At 34.3% G+C, this 24455-nt stretch overlaps 5 protein-coding genes across 8 annotated transcripts; 3 read left to right on the top strand and 2 right to left on the bottom strand.

Annotated features, from left to right (window-relative positions):
• The first annotated feature begins 366 nt into the window (after positions 1–366).
• Positions 367–3531, top strand: LOC107625433 (Protein kinase superfamily protein). The gene is made up of 3 exons (XM_016328098.3): positions 367–1315; positions 1937–2550; positions 3153–3531. Exons 1-2 carry the CDS (start codon positions 808–810, stop codon positions 2530–2532), a joined length of 1104 nt encoding a protein of 367 aa, XP_016183584.1. The 5' UTR covers positions 367–807; the 3' UTR covers positions 2533–2550; positions 3153–3531.
• Positions 3532–5631: 2100 nt separating this feature from the next.
• SWI1 (SWITCH1) lies at positions 5632–9041 on the bottom strand. The gene is made up of 6 exons (XM_016347535.3): positions 8459–9041; positions 7705–8336; positions 7128–7520; positions 6907–7018; positions 6522–6605; positions 5632–6338 (listed from the first exon to the last, which is right to left on the bottom strand). The coding sequence occupies exons 1-6, from the start codon at positions 8582–8584 to the stop codon at positions 5970–5972; spliced, it is 1716 nt and encodes a 571-aa protein (XP_016203021.1). The 5' UTR covers positions 8585–9041; the 3' UTR covers positions 5632–5969.
• A 564-nt stretch (positions 9042–9605) lies between these two features.
• CYP71 (cyclophilin71) lies at positions 9606–14119 on the top strand. Its single transcript, XM_088500740.1, has 13 exons — positions 9606–10006; positions 10108–10193; positions 10328–10416; positions 10487–10726; positions 10806–10927; positions 11158–11233; positions 11357–11464; positions 11545–11721; positions 11921–12138; positions 12367–12499; positions 12772–12995; positions 13149–13302; positions 13601–14119. The coding sequence occupies exons 1-13, from the start codon at positions 9864–9866 to the stop codon at positions 13682–13684; spliced, it is 1854 nt and encodes a 617-aa protein (XP_088356866.1). The 5' UTR covers positions 9606–9863; the 3' UTR covers positions 13685–14119.
• A 597-nt stretch (positions 14120–14716) lies between these two features.
• Positions 14717–16317, bottom strand: LOC107624788 (large ribosomal subunit protein P2B). Of its 2 annotated transcripts, none has more exons than XM_016327282.3 (4): positions 16172–16317; positions 15957–16046; positions 15031–15257; positions 14717–14943 (listed from the first exon to the last, which is right to left on the bottom strand). In XM_016327282.3, exons 2-4 carry the CDS (start codon positions 16042–16044, stop codon positions 14917–14919), a joined length of 342 nt encoding a protein of 113 aa, XP_016182768.1. In that variant the 5' UTR covers positions 16045–16046; positions 16172–16317; the 3' UTR covers positions 14717–14916. The 2 variants fall into 2 exon arrangements, with proteins under 2 accessions (XP_016182768.1, XP_020968930.1); XM_021113271.2 differs by having other exon boundaries at positions 16139–16242.
• A 2770-nt stretch (positions 16318–19087) lies between these two features.
• On the top strand, positions 19088–24171 carry TKI1 (TSL-kinase interacting protein 1). Of its 3 annotated transcripts, none has more exons than XM_088500736.1 (14): positions 19088–19354; positions 19684–19881; positions 20003–20088; positions 20171–20218; positions 20368–20477; positions 20741–20825; positions 20914–21193; positions 21313–21450; positions 21549–21697; positions 21805–22043; positions 22189–22546; positions 22810–23214; positions 23296–23424; positions 23663–24171. In XM_088500736.1, exons 2-14 carry the CDS (start codon positions 19752–19754, stop codon positions 23888–23890), a joined length of 2385 nt encoding a protein of 794 aa, XP_088356862.1. In that variant the 5' UTR covers positions 19088–19354; positions 19684–19751; the 3' UTR covers positions 23891–24171. The 3 variants fall into 3 exon arrangements, with proteins under 3 accessions (XP_088356862.1, XP_088356865.1, XP_088356863.1); XM_088500739.1 differs by having other exon boundaries at positions 19140–19354; positions 21313–21414; XM_088500737.1 differs by having other exon boundaries at positions 19155–19354; positions 19652–19881.
• Positions 24172–24455: the final 284 nt, after the last annotated feature.

Below are 24455 nucleotides of genomic sequence, written 5' to 3'. Positions count from 1 at the left end.
GTACTTTCACAACAATAATCAGACACAACAGTCAAATTTTAGATACAATCATGGTATTGCATTATGTATAAATTAAAAATTAAATATTAAATATTAAATCAATTATTTATAAAAAATATATATACTAAAATAATTATATTAAATATATATTAAAATTAATTATTAATATAAAATATATTTAAAATATATATTATTTATAATTTGTATATATATACTAAGACTAATTTTAATGTATAAATAATATTTTTAATATATATATATATATATAATAACTAAATTAATGATTTTTTTTTTGTACATCTCAATCTCATATATTTTTGTTTTATTTCAGATAATAATATACATCACATGCCGTAGATCTGTCTTTCATTGATCCATTCCCACACACCAACAAACACAGTTCATAACAGCATTTCCAGCAGCTTGTTATGTTCTTTTGAGTTTTAACTCTCTCCTTTCACACTCATTCACTTCACTTCAATGCCAACAACAACAAAAATTTCTCTGCCATCTCTCTTCCATGTCCACTTCTTCATCTCATAAACCATTATTTCCATTGCCCCCTTCTCAGGTAACTTCCCATTCCCACACCACAAGAAAAAGTTCCCATTACACATGCTTCCTTTTGTCCTATACTCACATGGGAACACTATTACCCCATAAAAAATGAACTCTTTTCAGTCTCTTTCATGATACCCAGATCTTAATTCTCCATTTTATGCCACCCCATTATCTCAAAATCTTAACTTGCTTCTGGGTCACAAAAAAGATAAGATTTTTGTTTTTATTTATTTCCCTTTCAGATAAATGAAAACTACCCTTATGGTGATACTAGTACTAGTACTAGCTTCAGCTACATTTCTTGTAATTGTTGCACTTTATGTGTTCTTATACTTGAAAAGATTATCATCAAGAGATGGAAGTGAGAGGAAGGATATAGAGAGCTCAGAACAGCAGAAACAGGAAGAAGAAGAAGAGGAGGTGGCTATGAAGGAGGACTTGATCATCTTCCATGGTGGTGAGGATTTGACAATTTGTGATATTTTGGATGCTCCTGGTGAGGTTATTGGGAAGTCCAATTATGGAACTTTGTATAAGGCTTTGCTTCAGAGGAGCAACAAGGTGAGGCTTTTGAGGTTTCTGAGGCCAGTTTGCACCACAAGAGGTGAAGATTTGGATGAGATGATTCAGTTTCTTGGAAGGTTGAGGCACCCCAATTTGGTGCCTCTTCTTGGATTCTACACAGGTCCAAGGGGTGAGAAGCTACTTGTTCATCCTTTCTATAGGAATGGAAATCTGACTCAATTCATTAGAGGTAATGAATCTTTTGCTTGTTAAATTCTTCTTTTTTGTTTGAAATGTTCATTTGATGAAGTGTTCTGATTTTGTCAAGATAAGGATCTAGAAGGCATTCACAGTGCCTGATCTCCTGAAAATTTTTTAGATAATTCAATTATTCCATGTTTTGTTTGGTATCTCTAATTGAGATGAAGGATGTTGAATTATGGGAATTATGGAAGTTACAATGCTGAAGAAACAACCTATTTTGTCTTGTAACTCTTAATCTTAGTAGCTAAGTAATTCCCTATTTCTAAGTGCTTGATATTTGTTTCAACTTGAATCAAATAGTTCTGTTTTGCTTTGCTTTCTGTTTTTGCATTTTTAGTGAATATTTTGATCTGTTGGTAAACATTGCATTTTTCTTAATTGTACCCTTAGTTTGAACTAGTGATCAAATAGATAGATTTCAGAACTTGCTATTTGAATCATCAACCTACTCTTCCCCTATTTAAATAGGTCTCTTCCCCTATTTAGATAATTACTTTTTCTGTTATATATATATATATATATATATATATATATATATATATATATATATATATATATATTGAAAACTTTATGTTATAATTATTGATGAACAATGTTCACTTAACAGATGGAAATGGAGAGTGTTACAAATGGTCTAACATATGCAAAATATCCTACGGTATAGCCAAAGGATTAGAGCATCTTCACACTGGACTAGACAAACCAATCATCCATGGAAACCTCAAATCGAAAAACATCCTTTTGGATCGGTCTTACCAACCGTACATCTCAGATTCCAGCCTCCACCTTCTGCTGAATCCTACTGCCGGCCAAGAAATGCTCGAAAGCTCGGCTGCTCAAGGATACAAGCCACCAGAGCTCATCAAGATGAAGGATGCAAGTGAAGAGACTGATATATACAGCCTTGGTGTGATCTTCCTCGAATTGCTTTCGGGAAAGGAACCTATCAACGAGCATCCGACACCTGATGAGGATTTCTATCTTCCCAATTTCATGAGAAATGCTGTTCTTGCACATAGAACTGCTGATCTTTACCATCCAGCCATTCTCCTTAGAAACAGCAGAGATGACAAGAAGAATTCGGTCAGTGAAGAAAGCATTCTCAAGTTTTTCCAACTTGCAATGGCTTGTTGCTCCCCTTCACCTTCAGTTAGGCCTAACATAAAGCTAGTCCTTAGAAAGCTTGAAGAGATTATACACTAGGAAAAGAAATCTATAGTGGTAAACCATTATTGCCCTTTTGAAGCAGTTTACAACTACTATAGTTCTCTCCAAATTCATAATATACATTGATGTGGTTGAATATACTAACGTTTATGGATTCAGGCTCCTCTAAAGTGCAGATCCGAATGCACTTCGGAGAGTAAAGTGCAATGTCTGAACAATTGATGGGAAAAAAATTGACGACACAGATTGCATGATTAGTTACTCTGGCCGTTAATTTTCTCATCAATGGTCTAAAACATTGCACTTTACCTCCGCACTTTAGAGGATCCAAATTCAAGATTTATATATGAGAAATGAGAGAGAAAAAAAAATGTGCTGCTTACAAAAAATGTGGAATTGGCTACCAGACAAAGAGTTCAAGAACAGTTGATGCTGATGTTGATGTTAAAGGTTAAAAAGTCAAGTGTGAAGAAAAGTATAGCTACAAATTGAACACATTAAATTCTTGCTCACAAATTAAGTTACTGACTTCATTTTTGGGATGAGATCATTATGTTCTTTTGAACAATTGAGAATGTGACATGGACAGTGACACAAGGAACTATTCATGTGATGTTATCATGTCACCTATTCTTAGTAACTTTTGGTTATTGTAGAGTTTTGAGGGGAGAAAGAAGACACTTTCACTGTCAAGAATTTGTAGCTATTCTCTCAGATTTGTAGTTGTGGAGAGACAAGAGAATCTATCATGAAGAATGCAAATTTTTCAACAGTGACTAACTCCTGTTCAAGTTTTCATTGCTGGAAAGCTTAGACACTGAGAGTGCAAAAGTGCAAAGGAACCTGAAGAATTGAAGTGGTTTGATCTCACAGCATTTCCATTTGATTATGCCCTCTATAATTATCATTATTATTTTTTGTCAATATTATATGTCCTTTATTTACTTACATTAGACCATACTTCTCATTCTCAATTGGTAGGATTATAATCTTCATCAGACAAAATATAAATTGATTTTGATGTTGATGTCCAAATACTTTAAAAGGATTTTATATTATCATTCAATTGGACTAAAGTAACATTTTATTATCCAATATAATTGAGTTTGATATTGATATTGCAACTCATCAGAAAGGGAAATAGAATAATATCTAATACAGTTGCCATTTTTAATTTCTCATTGATAACTTCTAAGGTGTTGGAGAGTGGTAGTTGGCAGGTAGGTATGGTGAGTAGGGTCTGCAATATTCATTGCTGTTGGTAACATCACAATCTACTTAAGAAGCAATTAAAGTGATATCATTATCTACTTAAAAACTAATCAAAGTGGTTTTGAGATTTTTGTACCCTCCTCAAAGAATATTAAACATTTTTTTTTTATATATATAGTATCCTTTAATCTAATATACTAATGACTAATTTGTGCTAATTCAAGCTCTATTTAAAAATATATTGCTGATCAATTAATTACACAAGGTGAAATTTAAATTTTAAATATTTGATTAAACAATAAAATAAACTAACCACTCAACTAATTTAAGTTATCTATTTATTTATTTATTGACCACTAAACAATTTAGTATCATTGAAATTGCAACTACACACAAATCAGCATGTGCTTTTTGGAATTGTGAATGCCACCTGGAGTTCTAATGTTGTATGACTGACCACTCTATGTTAAGGACCAATAAACCATAATTTTGTCAACATAAAATAAATTGGAGGACATGTGGGGCATAAGGTCATTGTGGATAACATAAAGCAATCATATGATTCCAGTTTTTTCTCCTTCATTTATATTGGTAGATTTGTAGATAATTACTTTATGCATAATATAGTCCTGGGGATATGAAGATCAGATATGACTGACACACACAAAAGGGAAGAGATTCTTTCATATTTGACATGTTTGTAGAATCTAGTATAATAGGGCTCACAAGAATGTAAATAGCTATTTGCGGATTAATTATAAAATTATTTATCAATTAAGGAAATAATTTATTATGTTAATATTTCATTGTTTACTATAAAAGGTAAAACTGAACAAATATTTACTGTACGTCCTTTGATTAGTTCTTAAACGTCATTATGGTAAAGTGCTCCATAAGTTTTGTTTTTTTGCCTTTTTTCATGGGCTTTCTAAAAATTGAAACCAACGAAAAAGTTGTTAGAAAATATGTAGTTGAACAACTTTACATAATTAATAATTTAATATTAACATCATTGCAGTGTTTGATTCTACTTTTGTATGTTGTCCCAAAACTAAGGTGATTCCACATGGTTTTGAATATGTCCTTAACCAACACACATGTTACTATGTTAGTGTTATTATTGCAAACATACAAGGGTTCTGAGATTTATTGGGGTATTTCAAGCGTTTGAGTTTCTTTTATATACTATCAATGTAAAAATGTTTTAAAATAACATTTAGTCATATATTACCACAAATAAAAGTAGTTCTTCATGTTTTTCTAAAAGTTTAATTTTCATACGCATTGTCATAATGTCATTCAATAAAAATATATTACCATATATGATCATGACTAGTTGCACAAATCTATATCTATATGTATAAATGTAAAATTCACTTAACTTAGCAATTAATACTTTAAATAATTAATGTTCTTTGTTCTTATTATACATGTATTTCACTAGACAATTTTACTATGTCTACACTCTCTAAACCTTTTATATACTCATTTAATCATTGTTCTTATAATTAAGATATTACAATATTTGTTATTAACTTATTATCATATTTTAAAAATTAATTTCAAAACTCTAATTTAAAATTCACAACCCAATTGTTTATATACATATATGTTGGAATTTAAAATGATGTAATCATATATGAAATTTTTTTAGTAAAGACAAAAAAATGTAGAATTGTCATAGATAAATGAGAATATACAAAAATTAGAGAAAAATAGAGAAAAAAAATGACATGGTAGTTCGTTTATTGTAACTGAATGGATTATATTTCTTGAATCTAACAACTTTTTTTTGGTTATTCTTTGCCTTACGACAGTGGCGGAGAAATATGTGTTCAGACTTCTATTTCTGGTGCATATGCAAGATTCTCTGTTTTTATATATAGAAAAATTAACACGAGCTAAATAGAAAACATGATCCAGCAGCACAATTGGTGAGGGAAATTAATAAAGTAACCACCGGAAGAAAAGCCTGTTTGCTACACTGATTATCCCAAAATTGGCTTGTTTAATTTTAAAGTATGACTATAGTTGTGATCATTTTTACAAGCAAATAATAAACTCAATTATGTAAGACCAAGTACTTACCACCTGGTACTAATGTCCATGAAGTGTAGTTTCTTAACTCAATTTTGCTAAAGTAAAAAAAGGGTGAGCTTTCTTTCCTTCAAATATAAATTGTGTGGTGTATTAGGGACTTTGCCAATATTACTCTAGGGGTGAGATCATGGGTTTCTTTATAAGGTTAATAATTTTTGGGATCATGGGGTGTCTAATGGTGGAGAAAAGCAAGGGGAAAAGGCCCCAAAGACATGGGTCAAAGTAGCGTTGCTCAAAGGGCGTCTCTCTGCTAATGGCTTAACATGGGAATAAAGGTTAGGCATTGGCATTGACAAGTGTTCAGTGTTGGGTTTGGAAGCTGGATGGTTTTCATCAATGGGGACAATAGAATCAACCTTTGGAGAAAACACATCCCTATTTGGCCACACAAATACCCCTTTTGGCTTGCAAATTTGGAAGCCACTTACCAAGCTTTCCATATTTTCAGTGCTTTTTTCTTGCATCAGTGCATCATCCCCTGAATTTGCTGATTCTGACATTGTTGGTTCCTTCAGCATCCCTAGTTGCTCCTGCATCAAATGCCTTCCATTAGCAGCAGTGTCAAGCAAATAGGATTCATTACTTTCAACTAGAAGAGTTTTACTACTGTTCATTTTGTGCAACTCTTTGCAGGTAGTACTAATCAAAATTCATTCAACCCAAAACCCAATGCAAAATGAAGAGTACTGATAAACTAATGGCTATTATGTTACCGCCATGGTGCTCAAAGTGAGGGAAATTTCCTTCAGTTGTTCCTCAATTTTAACCTTCTTATTCACCAACTCTACATAGATCTCCTGAAATTTGACAAATAACCTAAGATGTTAAAAGCAACACACTTTCTATGTAACACTCACATGAGATTCCAAAATAGGCTATTATGAATTCACAAAATTAAGTGTACATTAAAAGTTAAAACTATATACTAACCAACCTTGGACAATTTAGGAAAAAACAAAAACAAGAAGTGTCTCTCTGGTGTATGCATGTCATCAAAGTTCAGCATCACATTTCATGTACAAATAATTAAGCTTAGAAATTAGCACTAATTAACTAAGCCTTATTGTATGCACACGGATGCATTCATGCAGAATTCACCTGCTTTGGACCCAAGGAAGCATTCTCCTCGGACTGTAAATTGGACAAGCATGAAGTAGGGGTGGTGGCCAAAGCTTCCTCTCCCTTCTTTGCTGCAAGCTCCCTCATTTCCCTGTTACATGCATAATCAATCAATCAATAAATGACTTACCATCTCACAATTTAGGAAACAATACTAATTATGGGCTTAAATCTGAATCAATGAATTAAGTAGTAATTACTGCTTCAACTGAAGAATTTCCTGCTTGATCTCATTGAGTTGAGCAACAGCAAGAACATGATCATGTGGAGAAATGATAATATCACCAATGCTCCAACCAGGAGGAGGAGTCCAGTAAGGGTCCTGAACCCCTGCTTGGCGCCGGACATCGACGAGATCAGCACTCTCCAGCCAATACTCCATGGCGCCCTCGGCATTGTGGCGCCGCCGGAACCTCTCAGTTCCGCCTGGTGCCACCTTGCCTGCCATGTGCTTGAGCAAATGGTCCAATAAACCAGTGTCCCCAATGTACTTCCTTGCTTCTGATCTCAGCTCTGCCCTCATTATTGGGTTCCCAAACACTGCCCCCTTCTCCTTCATGACCCTCAACATATTCTCCTCCGCAGTCTTATACCTACGAACATCAATTAAATCAATTGATTCCAATAATTAAATCAACAAACAAATAATAATTTCACTACTAAATTGAAGTGCACTTATGACTCTGACTAATTACAATGAGATATACTTAAATTTCAATAATCAAACGAAAAACGAATAATAACACTTAATGATATGATTCTGATTATGTTATATACCTTTGAACTGACCATCTATCAATGGCGATTTTCCGGCGCTTGTTTTTCGCTTTGGTGTTTCTGTTCGATGCATGATTCGAAACGACGTCGTTTGCGGTTACAACAATCGCATTGCATTGACGAGTTGTCAACTTCTTCTTCGTCTTCGTTTCTTCTTCTTCTCCTTCGTCTTCTTGATCTCTTCCGTTTCTCTTCTTGTTCTCCTCCGTGTCATCAACGGTAGCTAGTTGAAGTTGATTGGGCCGTAATTGGGCCTCATGGCGGCCCAAGAAGCGAACGTGGCGTCGTTGGCCCCACTGAAGCATTCCCGTGAACTTGAGGTGAGACCAGCACCGACCTTGCTTGCATGCTATTGTACTATTTGCTCCTCCACCGGCGGTGGCAATGGGCTTTTCTTCCGGCGAGGCCCAAAAGGCCCACGACTCTCTATTTTCGACGAATTCGAGGATCGGGACTATCCTGAAGAGTGCTTTCACGGCGGAATTGAAATCCATAACGCATTTCTCGTCGAGCGCTGGAATCTTCTTGGCTTCGGGTTTTCCGAAGTTGGGATTAGTGAAGTGAGTGCGAAGAGAGTGAAGGCTTGGGTACCTCAACGAAACCAGATTCTCCTCTCTGTCAATCTCACTCACCTGGTTAATTAATTAATCACATTCATTCATTCATTCATTGATTCGTAGTTCAATTAATTGACATCTTAATCATGAAGAAAAAAAAGCTAATAATTAAGTAATTATTACGATGATGATGATACCATTGCAATGCGAACGGATTTGAGCTGAACGGGGGAATCAGGTGGGAGCATGGAGTGAAGGATTTCATGGAATCCACCGACTTGTAATTCATCGGAACCTGCTGCAATGGTGGTAGTGTTCACCATTATCAGCCACACTTTGTTTCAGGTGAGAGCATGTTAGGAAGATGAAGAGATTATATATGAGAGTTGTGTGTGTGCGTGAGTGAAAAAAAAAAGATTTAAAAAAAAAGAATGTAATGATGATGGTGATATGGTGCAAATGTGTGCGTGCGTTGCAGCATGCAACGCTGGGTTCGTTTATTCGTTACACTCTCACAATGATTATTTAGCGGGGTCGTGGCGCGTTTGATATAGTGAGAGAGGTGAGGTTCACGTGCTATGGAAGCAGAGAGGGTGTGTGTAGAGAAAAGCGCGTAGGAGCGCGTGTTGGTTTCAGTGACTCATTTTGTCAACTGTGCCAAACGGGCAACTTAACAAACGAGAGAGAGAGAGGATCAGAATGATATCGTGTATTCGTGTTGAGTATAGTAGCAAGAGCAGCAATGGAGAATCACTGAAACGGACACACACTCGTCTCTGCAATTCAAAGAGCTAAAGCATTTGTGGCATATGTAGTAGTAAACTAGTAACTACTTTTATTGTAACCAAATTTCAGTATACTTTATATAATAGAGTATTACAATGCTATTTGTACCATCAAATTACTATATATTTATGTATAAATATATGTGTTTGTTAACTTATTTTTAATATGTATTGAATGCAACCAAGCAAGTACCTTTTGCTTTTTGGTGTTGCTTCTTTCTTAACTAGATTCATGTTTTGAGCTCTTCCACTCTCCCAGTGATGAGCAATTCTAACCTTAAAACTACCCCTCAGGTTCATATGGAAAATATTTGCAGTGCATCTCCTCTGTGGTTTGACGAGACCATGAACAGGAAGAACACCACAAGGAAAGGAGAGGCTAGCTAGCGTGGGCTGTCTCTGCCAGGCCTGTTTTGTGCTTATTTCTCTTTTTTTGTATCATCCCCTCTGTTATAATTGGGCCTAGGCCCAATACTTCTATTCTTCATCAATGAATATTGGGCTGAAAAGTTACATGGTTCCATATGTTAGTCGGTTTAGCTTTGCCTATGGAAAAACCACCAAAACGACGTGCCGTTTTAGGTGTAGTTCAGTTCCCTCCTTCCCAGTGGCAAGTACTCAAGTAGTGAATTATTCGAAGGTGGAAGTGGAAGAAGCATCTTTGTAGAATTGTAGTAGTTGGTCTCCATTGTAGCATAGCATCTCCATCATAATCACATAAACCTTTTGTTATTATTATTGATTCATTGTTCAGCTCAGCATCTTACTTTCCTTTCGTTATTCTCTGCTTCGAAGACGAAGAAGAAACAGAACAAAGATGGAGGAACATGAGAATGGCACTGCCGGTAATGTAACTGAGGAAGAGCCCGCCATCGGACCCGGCCCAGCCCCTCGAGCCCGCCCCAAGCGTCCCCTCCAGTTCGAGCAGGCTTACCTTGACGCTCTCCCCTCCGCCAACATGTCTCTCTCTCTCAACCGTACTTTTCTTTTTCCAATTAGGGTTTTAGAAACTCACTCACTCTCTGAGCTTTGATGCAATTGTTCTTTCCGTTCTTTTACAGGTACGAGAAAAGTTATATGCACCGCGATGTGGTTACGCATGTTGCTGTTTCAGCTGCCGAATTCTTCATAACTGGAAGTATTGATGGTACGACATGTTGCTAATTCTACTTTAAAGTTAGATTTTTGTGTAACTAGTTAGTAATTCATCATAATTATGTATAATGATTTAAGATTAGGTATATTTGGCTAATTTTAATATCACTTAAACATTGTTGTCAGGGCACTTGAAATTTTGGAAGAAAAGGCCCATTGGTATTGAGTTTGCCAAACACTTCAGATCTCATCTCGGTCCGATTGAAGGTCTAGCCGTAAGTTAATTGATTATCACTTCAATTATTGCTTGCTTGTTGTCAACCATGACTTATTTCAGCTATGCAGGTTAGTATTGATGGTCTGCTATGTTGTACCATATCACATGACCGTTCTGTCAAAGTATATGACGTAGTGAACTATGACATGATGGTAATGATTCGTTTGCCATATATCCCCGGTGCTGTGGAATGGGTTTACAAACAAGGGGATGTCAAAGCTAGGCTTGCCATTAGTGATAGGAACTCATCTTTTGTGCACATATATGATGCTCGATCGGGTTCAAATGACCCTATCATTTCCAAAGAGGTAGCTGACTTCGAAATGTGTTACTTTCATTTTCCACAGTTAGTTACATAATTGTGTCATTCCTTGCTTCTATGTGTAGATACATATGGCTCCTATTAAAGTTATGAGGTACAATCCTGTATATGATTCTGTAATTTCTGCTGATACAAAGGGGATCATTGAGTACTGGAGCCCCACCACGCTTCAATTCCCAGAAGATGAGTATGTGCTTACTGTTAACTTCTACTTCATCCATCTATTTATATTAATCAATTCACATACAATTATGCCAAAACATTTACAAATTTTTAGGTAATCCAAACCCTTTGTAGTGCTATGGCACTCCTTTATTGTTGTACTGTATGGATTACGTGATTTCAAACATTACAAAGTCTGTGTTTTATTTGTTCTCAAATTCTCATTCTATTTGTTCTCCTTTATGGTGCTTTTAGGGTCAATTTTAAGCTGAAGAGTGATACTAACCTCTTTGAAATAGTAAAATGCAAGACTTCTGTTTCAGCTATTGAGGTATTTTTCTTGTCCAAACATAACCCATAGTTTTGGTTACCATATATGCAATCAAGACACTACTTGTTCAGTTTACAGTTTACTGTTACTGGTATTCATTCAATGTATTTCACAATGTTTTAGGTCAGCCCGGATGGTAAACAATTTTCTATCACATCGCCTGACCGCAGGATACGTGTCTTTTGGTTCAGAACGGGTAAACTAAGAAGAGTTTATGATGAATCTTTGGAGGTAATAATTTAACAGAAATTTTCCCTGAATCTTGTGCTCTTTATGAACATGTGTTACAGAATGAATTGCTTTACTGATAGGTTGCTCAAGATCTTCAAAGAAGCGATGCTCCATTATACCGGCTGGAAGCCATTGATTTTGGCCGAAGGATGGCTGTCGAGAAGGAGATAGAGAAAACAGAAAGTGCTCCATTGCCCAACGCAGTTTTTGATGAAAGTTCTAATTTTATTATATATGCAACCTTGCTTGGGATTAAAGTAAGATTTTTTTTCCTGTTTACTTACCTTATAGATTAGAGCCAATTCTTGATCTGTGCAACTATTTCACCTTTTCAAGTTATCTGATCTCTCCACATACATAACTACATAAGTTTTCCTTGTTTGCTTATTGATACCGTGAGGTGAGTGGATGAAACTTCATTCGCTAATGTGTATTTCATCTTCTTTATGTTTATAGATTATTAACTTGCACACCAACAAAGTTGCTCGAATACTTGGAAAGGTGGAGAATAATGATAGGTTCTTAAGGATTGCATTATATCAAGGTGATCAAAGTAGTAAAAAAGTAAGAAGGATTCCTTCAGCTGCTGCTAATGCCAATGAAAGCAAAGAGCCTTTGACAGACCCCACTCTCCTGTGTTGTGCTTTCAAAAAGCACAGGATATATTTATTCAGGTATAGAAGATCCTGATAGTGATAAAACCCGAATTTTACCCCAGGTTTATCGTCCAAAGTTATGTAGTAGTGTTATAATTCCGTGTATTATCTCATGTGGAGTGGGTTTCATTGCATTTTTCTCAGTACATTGAGGCTGTACTTTTTTTACCTGCATATCATCAGTCATATAACATGCAAAATATAACTCTTTATTGTATCTAAGTTTTGGAGTTTGTCATGTATCAGTCGGAGAGAACCAGAAGAGCCTGAAGATGCAACTAAGGGAAGAGATGTGTTTAATGAAAAGCCTCCTGCTGATGAGCTTTTGGCAGTTTCAGATATTGGAAAGACTGCGACAACCTCACTTCCTGACAATGTGGTGAGTTATCTATGTTAGTATGTAAAAGAGGCACACACACACAATGTGTACAAATAACCAACCTTATGTGTATCAGAACCTGTCTCTTATTCTTCTCTATCTTTCTTTCTTTTTTATTTTTTTTTTTTTTTTTTTAAATTGCTACTTGATAGCAGAAAGGAGACTGGGTTTCGTTTGTGTGGTTTTTCTTTTTATAAGTTTTTTTTTTCAAATCCCATTGGTCACCTCTTTCCCTGATAAAGAGCTTTACAATTCCAATTATTCCTTTGCAGATTCTACACACCACCATGGGTGATATTCATATGAAATTATACCCAGAGGAATGTCCAAAAACTGTGGAGAACTTTACAACTCACTGCCGGAATGGTTATTACGACAATCTTATTTTTCATCGTGTCATCAAGGGCTTCATGATACAAACGGGAGATCCTTTAGGAGATGGCACTGGTGGGCAGTCCATTTGGGGGAGGGAATTTGAGGATGAATTTCACAAAAGGTCATTATTTTTGTTTATAATGTTATTATGTCAACGAGATGCTATATTGATTCTGTTCTCAATAGAATGATTACCTTTGTGCTGATGGCCTTTGGAATTTCCTGTTATGGTTTAGTTCATGGGACATAAAGCAAATATCTTTTTCTCTCGCAGTCTAAGGCATGATAGGCCTTTCACGGTGTCAATGGCAAATGCTGGTCCGAATACGAACGGTTCCCAGTTCTTTATCACCACAGTAGCCACTCCTTGGTTGGACAACAAGCATTCTGTATTTGGTAGAGTTGTGAAGGGAATGGATGTTGTTCAGGTACATCGACTTCAATTCTTGTATAATCATAATCATTTAATGCAATAAATTATTCAGCACTGTTTATTAAGGGATTTGCTTGCATGCTCCTATTCTGATTCACTTGCAAAATAATTTCCATGTTGTGATTTGAGCTTTTAAGTGTAATTTAATCATTTTCCTTAGATTTCTCAATAAATGTTCTCGCTTAAGTTATTGTCTACAATATATTAGGTTACCATTTATTTTTAGGTATTTGATTATTGAGAACCTGCAGTCCGAAAGAAACTAACCAATAAAAAACTTTGATCTTTGACAGTCTATAGAGAAAGTGAAGACAGACAAGACAGATAAGCCATACCAAGATGTTAAGATCCTAAATGTCACTGTACCGAAGTCCTAAGGTCCATGGTTTGTGCGGCTAATTCTGTCGGTCAGTCCTTGCTGGCACTACAAGCTGGGCAGACGAATAAGCTTCAACATGAGTAATTTTAAGTTTCTTTATAACAACCATTTTAACAGGCCTTGTACAAAGAGCGGCTCTTATCTTCATGTACCAGTCTCCAAGCCAAGCAGTTCAGACTCGGCGAGTCGCGATCACCTTGCCATTATTCCGATTGCTTTCCAAAAACTCTCAAACATTTTTGCACATCAAATCTTCATAAGCCATGTCAACGCCAAGGACTTGCCAGACTGTACTTAATATGTATGCATGTCCAAAACATGAAGCAAGACTTTTCTTATGAAGTGTTTTTCTGGAGTTTTGGACATATATTGACTGTATTCGGTGTTATTTATTCTTAAGGGACTACTAAAGTAGTGATTGTTACTTGTTAAATAACGTTTACCAACCACTCTAGTCTACCTCGTCAAATATTTAATAAAAAAAAAATTATCCATAGCCGAGAACATAACTTACTAAATTTTTCAAATGATTTCATTTTTATTTAATTCATTGCAAAATTTCTGTACTTAGATAAAAATATATAGATATATCCATTTTTAAATAAACCCAAAAAGACACTATTAACATGAAAAAAGTGTAGAACCTATATATTATCTGAGTCTCAGTCCTCCAGCACCTCTGATTTTCGTTTATTCTAAACTGTTAGTAGAAGTTGCAAAATTTTAAAATGAAGATGTTACTAAGAATCATCAAATAGAGATGTTGAATTGTTTATAAAGCTTTTTTGAATATATTAAAAAAATTCCATTTTATTACCTAAAAAAAAAACATTCCCTTTACTTTCCAAAGTTTTATGCGTTGAACTCAATACTCTAATCCATTGACATGTGCATAAATCGCATGCTAGCAGCACAAGCATTTAAATGAACTAGTTTTCTAGTCAGAGAGAACAAAGCAAAAGTGCAAAACTGATAAATACCGCAAGCCTTATTTTTCATAATAAGGAAGAGCATAAATGCAAACCCATAATAAGCATAAATTCAAAACACGACTAAATTATATAGGGCATTTTGGTGTCATTACATCGTCTCAAGTCAAATGAAAAATGGCAAAACCCATGAAACCTAAAAGTATGTGTAACTTAAGTAACAAAACCTTCTGATTTGGGTTGAAACTCTTAACTAAAACCGAAAATGTGTTGTTGTACACATGAAACACTTGAGATCTTTCTAGTCGAATAAGCTGAAACCCATATCCTGTAGAAAGAATAAGAAACATAAATCAGCAACAAATCATGAATTTACTAAATACCAATCAAATAGTGGTTTAATATTGAAACTTACATCATCTGACTCTTCCTTCTCTTCAACTTTCTTTTCCTCCTTTGCTTCGGCAGCAGGTGCAGCGCCACCCCCTCCAGCGGCGGGAGCAGCAGCAACAGCAACTGCACCGCCACCAGAAGGCACTGCAGCCAACTTCTCCCTTCCACATGCAATTAGCTCAGTGACATCTTTGCCCTCCACTTGACTCAAGAGCAAGTCAATCATGCCATCATCAGCCTCAGCTCCAACTATAAATCATAAACAAAAGTGGTCAACAATTCAACAGCATGGAAGAGCATCCTCGAATGATTTAAAATTCAATGTTACATGTACTCCAATTCAAAGATTTCAATACATTATACTTCATGTCTCAAAAGAAAAAAAAAACACACACTTAATTCTATATGGAGAAGAAAACTGTAATGTCTACTACAACTGAATACCAAAACAATATAAACAAATCAACAAATCAAATAATTAGGAATAAAACACCAACTAATGCATCTGAGTTAATTAACATATGAAAATGCAACCAAACTTGATTTAACTCCAGTAACATATCTTATATGAAAGTCAATGTTTTACCAATCAGATTCTCAACTCTAAATTAACAATAACAATAAATCTCCAACTATGCTACGTGTATACCAAAACCAGCCATCAGTATAAAATACATGTTGGAATACAAATATACATTAAAAATAAATTAAACCATACATGTATTTATACATAAATAAACTCGAGACTGATATTAGTAGCAGATTTTGGCGTACGAATAACATTTTTTATTACAATAACATAATAAATAAGAAAACCATACATCTAACTCATAAAACAATTGACCATGGTAAATCCAACTCATACATCTAACACTTGACCAGCTCAAATATTTAAAATATAAAAAAAAATAAAAATAAAAAGAATTTAAGATGTTGGAAAATAGGGACCTGAGGAAAGGATGTTCTTGATATCATCAGCTGAAGGGGCAGTGTTGCCTCCCAATACGGCCAACAAATACGCAGCAATGACCTTCATTTCTGAAAAATTGATTCCGAAAAGAACATAGCAAATTGCAAAAGTTAGTTACTAACAAAAAATTCATAGAACATAGTCAACGAAAGAAAGAGACTTTGAAATTCGTCGTGAGTGCACGAAATCGTACTTGCTGGATTTGAGTGCGGGATCCGACTGGGTTGCGATTTGGGCGCTAGCTAGGGTTTCTGCTGAAAGATAGGAACTTGGCTCTCTGAACTTATTTTATAGCTAGGGTTTTCAGCTTATTCAAGTTTTGGATTCCCGGAAATACCCTCCTATTGCGCCTATCAAACATTTTGAATTTGGGTGTAATTGTAAAAGTGGGAAAATGCGTGACTAATTAATACTTAAATCAATAATTTCTAAATAAAAGAATTATTTAAAACTCTAAAATGTTGGGAAGATGTTATTTTGACCAAATGTCTTTTGTTTTTTGAGGTTTTGTTAAAAATCTAATCTAAAAGAAAAAAAAAATAATACAATTAGCGTTTATCACTTAACAAAAAATGTTATTTGTATATTAAAATCAGTCATTAAAATTAGCCACTAATGTATTTATGTATAAATACATGTGTGGTTTAATTTATTTTTAATGTGTATTTATATTCCAGCATGTATTTTATATTGGTGGCTGACTTTAGTGGCTGATTTTGATATACACCGTAGTATAACCCTAAAAATAATTATCAACATTTGTAGAACAAATTTGTTTAACTTATATATATATATATGAATAAGGGAAATTCTATGGTGCTTACACTCAAAATCATCATGTGATGCTGATAATAGGTGGTGTATTATAAAACTGCCACGTGTATAAAAATATGTTGTCCCTAGTACGTTATTTATAGTAGCATTGTGATAAAGGCCAAGGGATTCTCTCTTCCGTTATTTTTATGGTAATTAATTAGATATAAGTAAATTGTTGTCTAATGGAAGTGGATTGGGTCGCACAGTAGGCTGTAGAAATTCAGGCTTTTTTGGTGGTAACATATTGGGTAGTGGTGTAGAATTGTAACTTAGGAAGTTTTTAATGTCTTCATCAAAGTAGAATAAGCTTTGTTGGCCATTTTTTTTCAATAAGAACATTCTACCTTAGTCCTCATATCTAATTGAAAGAACATTCAAAGCAACATTTATTTTTGTCATATTGATGAGAGTATGAGAGACAAATTTGACTTAGTAAAATTGCAAAAATATGTTTACCAAAAAAAAAAATTGCAAAAATATAAAATACCGACTATATTAATTTTGACTTCTAAATTATTAATTAAGTAAAAAATGCAAAACATAAAATATGAATTTTTAATTAGATTATACTAATTTTGACTTACAAAAATTGAATTTCAGTATAAAAAAATATTAATTTTGACATTTATTTTCAACGTATATTTATACCACAACATGTATTTTATATTAGTGACTAATTTTAATATACACTTGGCATAATCCTATAAATAAATATCCTCGATGCATAAAACTAAAAAAAAAAAATATGATGGACTGTACACAAAACAGGGATTTAAACTTATGAACATTAAGGTTAACATATGTTGTGATGTGTGACCTCAATCACATTGACTTCCTTTTCAACCGGTTGCAATAATAAAGTGCTCAACTATTTCATTCACTGCAAAAAAAAGTTTTTATAAGTATATCCATGCATTAAGAATGTTCCAATGTGAAAATGTTAAATTTTTGTGGTTGATTTTTGTCAACTCATAATAAAAATTTAGTAACCATGTCTTCTTAGTAACTATGTTACTTGATCTCTCTCCATAATAATAACAATTTCTATATTAATATTATTGTTATATAGTTTTCGATTGTATGCTCACATAATAAGAAATGGTTAAACATATATATTAAGAATTAAAGAAACAAATTTTTAGAGAATCTATTATATTAGTACTATGTTGGTTTTTTTTTCTTGGTCATCGTGGTAATTTAAAGGCCAAGTTATAATTTTATGCAAATTATCCAATGTACCTCCCATCAAAAGATAAAAGCCCCAATTTCCACGGTATTTTTCGCGGCCCAATCCACTTTCATTAGGCAACAACTAATTATACTTAATTAATTACCATCAAAATAACGGAAACAAAACCCCTTGACCTTCCATCACAATGCCAATATGAACGGCGTACTAAAAGTAGCACAATTTTCACACATGTGGCACTCTTATAATGCACCACGTATTATCAGCATCACATGATGATTTTGAGTGTAAGCACCATAGGATTTTCCTATGAATAATTGATTTGGTAGTTAGTTGTTTGTAAAAATAGTGAATATTTTATCTATCTTTATATATTAGTCTTGAATAAGAGTAATTTAGAGTGTAAGATGCATTTTAGATGATAAAGAAAAATGATGTTTATATGATTAATTTTTAATTATTTACTAAGTTGTATTTAAGTTGAACATGAGTTATACACAACTTAAGATACAAATAATACCATCCAATAATAAAATAAAACATGTGAATCTTTGATAAAAGAAAAAAAAAAGGGTTAATGATTTCATATTATATAACTAGTTGTGCATGCGTTTTATAACTTGATAAAGGAATGGATTGATTATCACCTTAACTTTTTAGATGCTTCACTTTAAGTACAGCTTGCATTTTGAAAAAGTCAAATTAATCTAACATGCAAAAGTTTAATTTTTCACATTTTAGATCTTATTAAGAGTTTATAATATAATAGAATTTTTTTATATATTTATCTAATTAATTAATGTTCAAATAATTTTAGATGTTTATTTTTTTATTTAATTTTAATATATTAGTAATATAAAATTTTTATATAATTATTTAACCACATCTAATTTTTTAATGATAATTCATATGTTTAAAAAAAATTTATTTTACTGATATAATATTATGTAATTAGATACCTATATAAAAAAAATTGTATAGTTACAGTATATTAAAATTAATTATTTTATTTTATTAAAATTATTTTAAAATATAGATATATAAAAGTAAAAAGTAAATCATTTAATAATGTTAAATTGATACCTAATTTATTATATCAGAAATAATAAGGCCCAAAAATAAAAAAAAATAAAAAAAAAATTCAAAGACTGGAAACGAAGCGTTTAGATTTAGAACATTGAAGAACACAGTGTGCAGGTTCGTCGATCTTCCTTCGTCTATCGTCATCTTCTTCTTCTTCTCCCTTCGCGTTAGGGTTTCCAGATATTCAATTTCCCCTCTTTTCTTAACCCTCCTTGCTCCAATCATATTGCAATTTCTCGCAAATTTCATCTCTGCAATTCATCAATTCGCGATATATTGGCCTTCAAGGTACCGTATTCCTCTTTGAGATGCAATTTTTATTGTTAGTTAGCTTAGTATCTTTTCTGGATTTACAATTCACTTCAATTTTAATTAAATTTATTTATTTTTAAATAATTTCAGTACACTCTAATGTTTGTGAATATTAATTATATGTGCATGATTAATTAAGTAGGTGTGGATTCTTTTTTTTTCTGTGCCTGTAAGCTACATTGTGAAGTTTGACTCTGTACCTGAATTAAAAAAAAATTATGATCCACGAGTTATTCGAGTGAGTTGCAGCTGAGGCATATTTTTTATTCACAGGGAAAAAAATTGATTTTTGTTGTTGATCACAGGGAACTAAATCTTGTATCTTTGGTGCATTTGAATACCATAGAATGAGCATATACTAGGGTGAAAAAAAATGCAGGCTGAGGCACAAATCTCGGTTAATCCGGATACTAACCTTAACCCGGAGAATGCTGTTTCAATCCGAAATGCGGATCCTGTTGTTTCCTCATCTCTTTCAAATGCAACCACAACTCAACAGCCAGGTTGCTTGTTTACTTTCGTCCCTAATTTGTTTCATTATGACTTACGAGTGATGTCAGGCTTTGATGATTAATATGTTTCATGGTTGAGAAGTAAAAGGTATCATTCCCTTGTCTTTTGTAGCTCCGAAGAAACCGACAAGGCAGTGGGCTGCTTGGACTCGTCAAGAAGAGGAAAGCTTCTTCACTGCGTTACGACAAGTTGGGAAGGTATATTTATATTTACTGATTTTGCTTTCCCTGTGGTTGTTTTGTTGTTAATAATTACTAATTGCATTACTCTTAAATGTAGAATTTCGAGAAAATCACTTGCCGTGTGCAGAGTAAAAACAAGGATCAGGTACCTGTTACGAGGCTTTATCATCCGCTTCAGCTTGCCTACATGATCTTTTACCCCTCATTTATAAGTTTTGGGTTTTATTGCCAAGCTAATAGCCTTCGTTGTTTCCCACTTTTCACTCTTTGTTTCTCCTGGATGATGATTTGCAGGTCAGGCATTATTACTATCGGCTTGTGAGACGGATGAACAAACTTCTTGGTCCAGGATTGTGTTTAGATGCCAAAAACTCAAAAGATACCAATGCTGCAATGCTTCGCTGGTACACAACTGTCTCAATGGGTTTTTGTCAAATGAAGTGCATATGTTATATATATATATATATATATATATATATATATATATATATATTCGGAATGGCTTAGAAGTAGAAGAGATCTAATTCGTCTTTTTAATTTTATCATTTCATAGTAAATTCCTGAATAAGATTTGAGGAATAGTATCATATCAATTGATAATTTTGCATTGAAAATTTCTTAGGAATGATTAAGATACTCTCCTCAAATTATCTGACCTTTGACACAGGTGGTCTTTATTAGAAAAGTACAGCTGCAAAGCCTCAAAGCTTCACTTAAAGCCCCGAAGGTTCAAAGTTTTTGTGGAAACCTTGGTTAGTCAAGACTATACATTTGTCTTTGCATTTTAATTTTGAATATCTTAGTATGTTTGGGAACTCACCTATACTTGTTGCCATGAAGGAGCACCAACTTTTGAAGGACAGGAAGAAGAACGTAAAAAAGAAACCTCTGCAGGCGGTAAACTGTCCTCCTCCTGCTCCTAACACAGTTTCAAATCAAAGTAGAGCATCGGTAAATGATCCTCGTGCAGTTAAACTGGTTATTGTTGATAGTCAAAATATTTTAAAGCTTGGGCCTTCAAAACCACCATTGAAGCGCAACATAAACATGGGTGTTAACCGTAGTAACACAAAGGGAGATTCAATTACCATGAAGCCCTCAAGGCAGCGAAAGAAATCTGGTGATTCTTTTTCATTTCCCCTTTGAGATATGATAATATAGATCTAAAATAAATTCGTGTATCTTATTTTACATTTAAAAATAAACGGAAATTTACTCTTTGATGTTTCTATCTATCAGGTGTGATCACAACTGCAGCATATAAAAAGTGGGAGAAGGCTGCAATTGCTGGTGTTTCTTTAGTTGCAGATGCTGCTGAGCATTTGGAGCGAGCTTCCTCTGGTAAGGAGGCTGAAAATGACCAGGAGAATAATCTAGGTAGTTGTTACCATGAGAGCTTTATCTAATCTTTGCTCCCAAAAGGGCTTACTATAGCTATTCTGCGATTTCACACTTATTCTTCCATCTTTGTCCAGGAGAAAAATGTTCTGATCCTGCTAATTATGTACTGCCCCCTTTGCCCACATTTCCACAAAATCATGTAGATAACAATGTACATAATAGTATGAAACTTAAGCTGCAATTATTCCCAATTGATGAACCTACTCGAAGAGCATTGGAAATGGTGAGCATGAAAGAAAACCAACTAACATCTTACGGTAGTACTGCAAAAGTGCTTTAGAAAGCGATTTACATATTCATTTTTCTTCTTTCTTTCTTTGTTACTCCTAGGATAAGCATAACCCATACCTGGAGCTTACACTTAGTGCAAGAAAGAAGATATCATCAATTTTGGAACATCTAAACCGTAAGTGGGGGAATTCAAGCATAGCAACGGGAGAATTAATGATTTTTCCCTATGGTACTCAAAGGGAGAACTTGGTAAACTATCATAGATGGACCCAGGAATCTACTCTTAGTGCTGCAGATATATATGCAATGATTGGAAGTCCACACATATTTCGTTTGAGGTACCTCATTTCATTTACATGTTGCTCTCTTGATTTTATTTTCATATAAGAAGTAACTAAACATCAATAGTAAGACATGCCACCTCAACCTTGTATGAAAAACTAACCATATCAACATTCTAATATTTATATATATTCTGTGAAGGTATGGCTGGATTTCCAACACTGAGCTTGAGTTATTAAATATGCAAGCCCCGGTAGTAACTGGCAGCATGCTTGGACTATCAAACAATAGTGTGAACAATACTATGGGTCAGATGCTGAATTCTGAAGCACTCCCTATTCCTTCAACTAACAATCATTCCTTGGAGCTCTCTGAAGAACGAGGAACGTCCATGATCAGAAACTGTGCTAGCACTACTTCCACTGCTTTGCCTAATACTAGAGACAACAGTGAATACCTGAATACAAGAACTGATGATTTCTGTGATCCTACAGCAAATGTACCATGGCGTGGAAAAAATGTTGGGGATAGAACTGTGACTAGACAGTTGGAAGATGCGGTATTTGTTGTTCTCTCATATTTTATTTCATTAGCTCTGAGATTATACTGTAGATTTTCACCCTATTGTACTTCTTTGGCTCTTCTGCATAAATTTTCATATTTCTCCTTGAGATCTTGAGCATAATCCACTCATCTTTTTAGATTGTGAAGATCTAAAAAGCTTTGCTTTTAAGTTTCTGGTTGGGTTTGTATGGTTTTGTTATGATGTCTGATGTATAATTACTAGCATCTATATCTATAATGCTACTTGTTTGTATTCAGGATGAGATGAAGTTAAGCAGTGGAACTGGTCTGTCAGCTGGTGAGTGGGCTGACAGCCTTACCAACATTAGTGTGGGGGACCTACTTTCAGGAGTTTCTCAAGATCTTGAAGATAACTATGTTGATAATCGTATTGCTGAAAATTGTCATGGTCTTCAGCAAATTCCTTTCAGTAGTGATTCTTTCGATGCTGCTATTGCTGCTCACATCTCTAGACACCAAGACAGGATGGGACAACCGACCATGGCATCCCACATGTCTTCCATATGGGATGGTGAAGAGACATGCGATGCTTTCTTATTTAAAAAGGATCCTATTCCTCATAAAGATGGTACTTGTCTATCACCAATTGCTACCTTAGATTCTGAAAATGTGGTCCTTGGAGGGTCCGAGAAATTTGAAAAGGTGACTCTTCTTCCTTTTGTTTTCTATCAAACATTCTTTGCAAATTTAAATAAGATTTAATTTTCTCCATTCTTACTGCAGCTGTCACCTGAAAGAGAGAGGCTTGTGGATGATTTTGCTCAAACTGACCATATGGATAGTGGTGAGTCGGATGCAGAGGCCCAGCATCAATTAGCAAAAGATTTCAATGGACTAGCGGATATCTATTGGGTATGTTCCTTGCTGCAAGAACCTAAATAACTACAAATAGGGTTATAACGAATATGTTCCGCACTCTGAACCATCTGTCAACACTAGCTCTATGAACTTAAATCTTTGAATCATTATTGCATTTTTGAAACTTTCTTTTTTTACACTTAGTGGCATCTGATTTTGAAGAACATATTACAGAATACATATATGTTAGTTTATTCCGACCTAATCTTTCTTTACTATCATCATGTTACAGCCTGATTCTCTGGGACCGTTGGATCTGGATATACCATCAACCAAGTATCACAGTGAAGATCTAATTCTGAGTGATAGCCTTAGTGGTCTGAACCGCTTAATAGCCAGCAGCTTGGATGCATTCCAGAACTGCTCCTTTTTCGGGTTTGACAAGAAGGAAGCATCATCAGCAGTTGAGGCTCGAGAAGTTTCTCCTCTTTCGGATTTTAAAATTGGAAGTGAAAAATGAGCCTCAGCAGTCAGCATGATCGGATCATCTTGGTAACATAATCGTTTTTCGGCATGAATTTTTCTGGTTGAATCAATGTTCTGATTAACATTTTACTTAAACTTACTTGACTTGAGGTGTGCAAGCTTAAAATGAGACGCTTCACACTTCCTGTATATGTTTCTCTAATCTGGGTCTTTCCCCTTCTGTACAAAAAAGAAGTTCATCAAAGGATTTCACTGTATCAACCCCTTGTTTGATTGTGTTAGCTTCTGTAGAAATACATCTGTTGTTTTAAGAAATCTTAACCCCTCTTTTATTCTTAGCTTCTATACGTTGTATTTTTTTAGTAGAGTTCATAATGTGGGGCAGGGTAAAATTAAGATTCTTTCAAAGAATGACACAAACTTTTGGTGGAAGTGTCTTCCCTTTTGTTAAACAACCAAACAAGCTATCATATGAATCTTTTCATTTGATTTCTTACCGCTTCATCTCTTTTTTCCCATATTATTTTAGATCTTACAAAAACTTTTCGTCCTTAAAATTGGGTTGGTTTTGATATTAAAGTATAAAAGTAAGAGAAAAC

This window comes from Arachis ipaensis, chromosome B1, assembly GCF_059453495.1.
Source record: "Arachis ipaensis isolate K30076 ecotype BB chromosome B1, ASM5945349v1, whole genome shotgun sequence".
Lineage (NCBI taxonomy): Eukaryota > Viridiplantae > Streptophyta > Magnoliopsida > Fabales > Fabaceae > Arachis > Arachis ipaensis.
The sequence above is the reverse complement of the archived record's forward strand: the minus strand, read 5'-3'. Positions and strand labels throughout refer to the sequence as shown.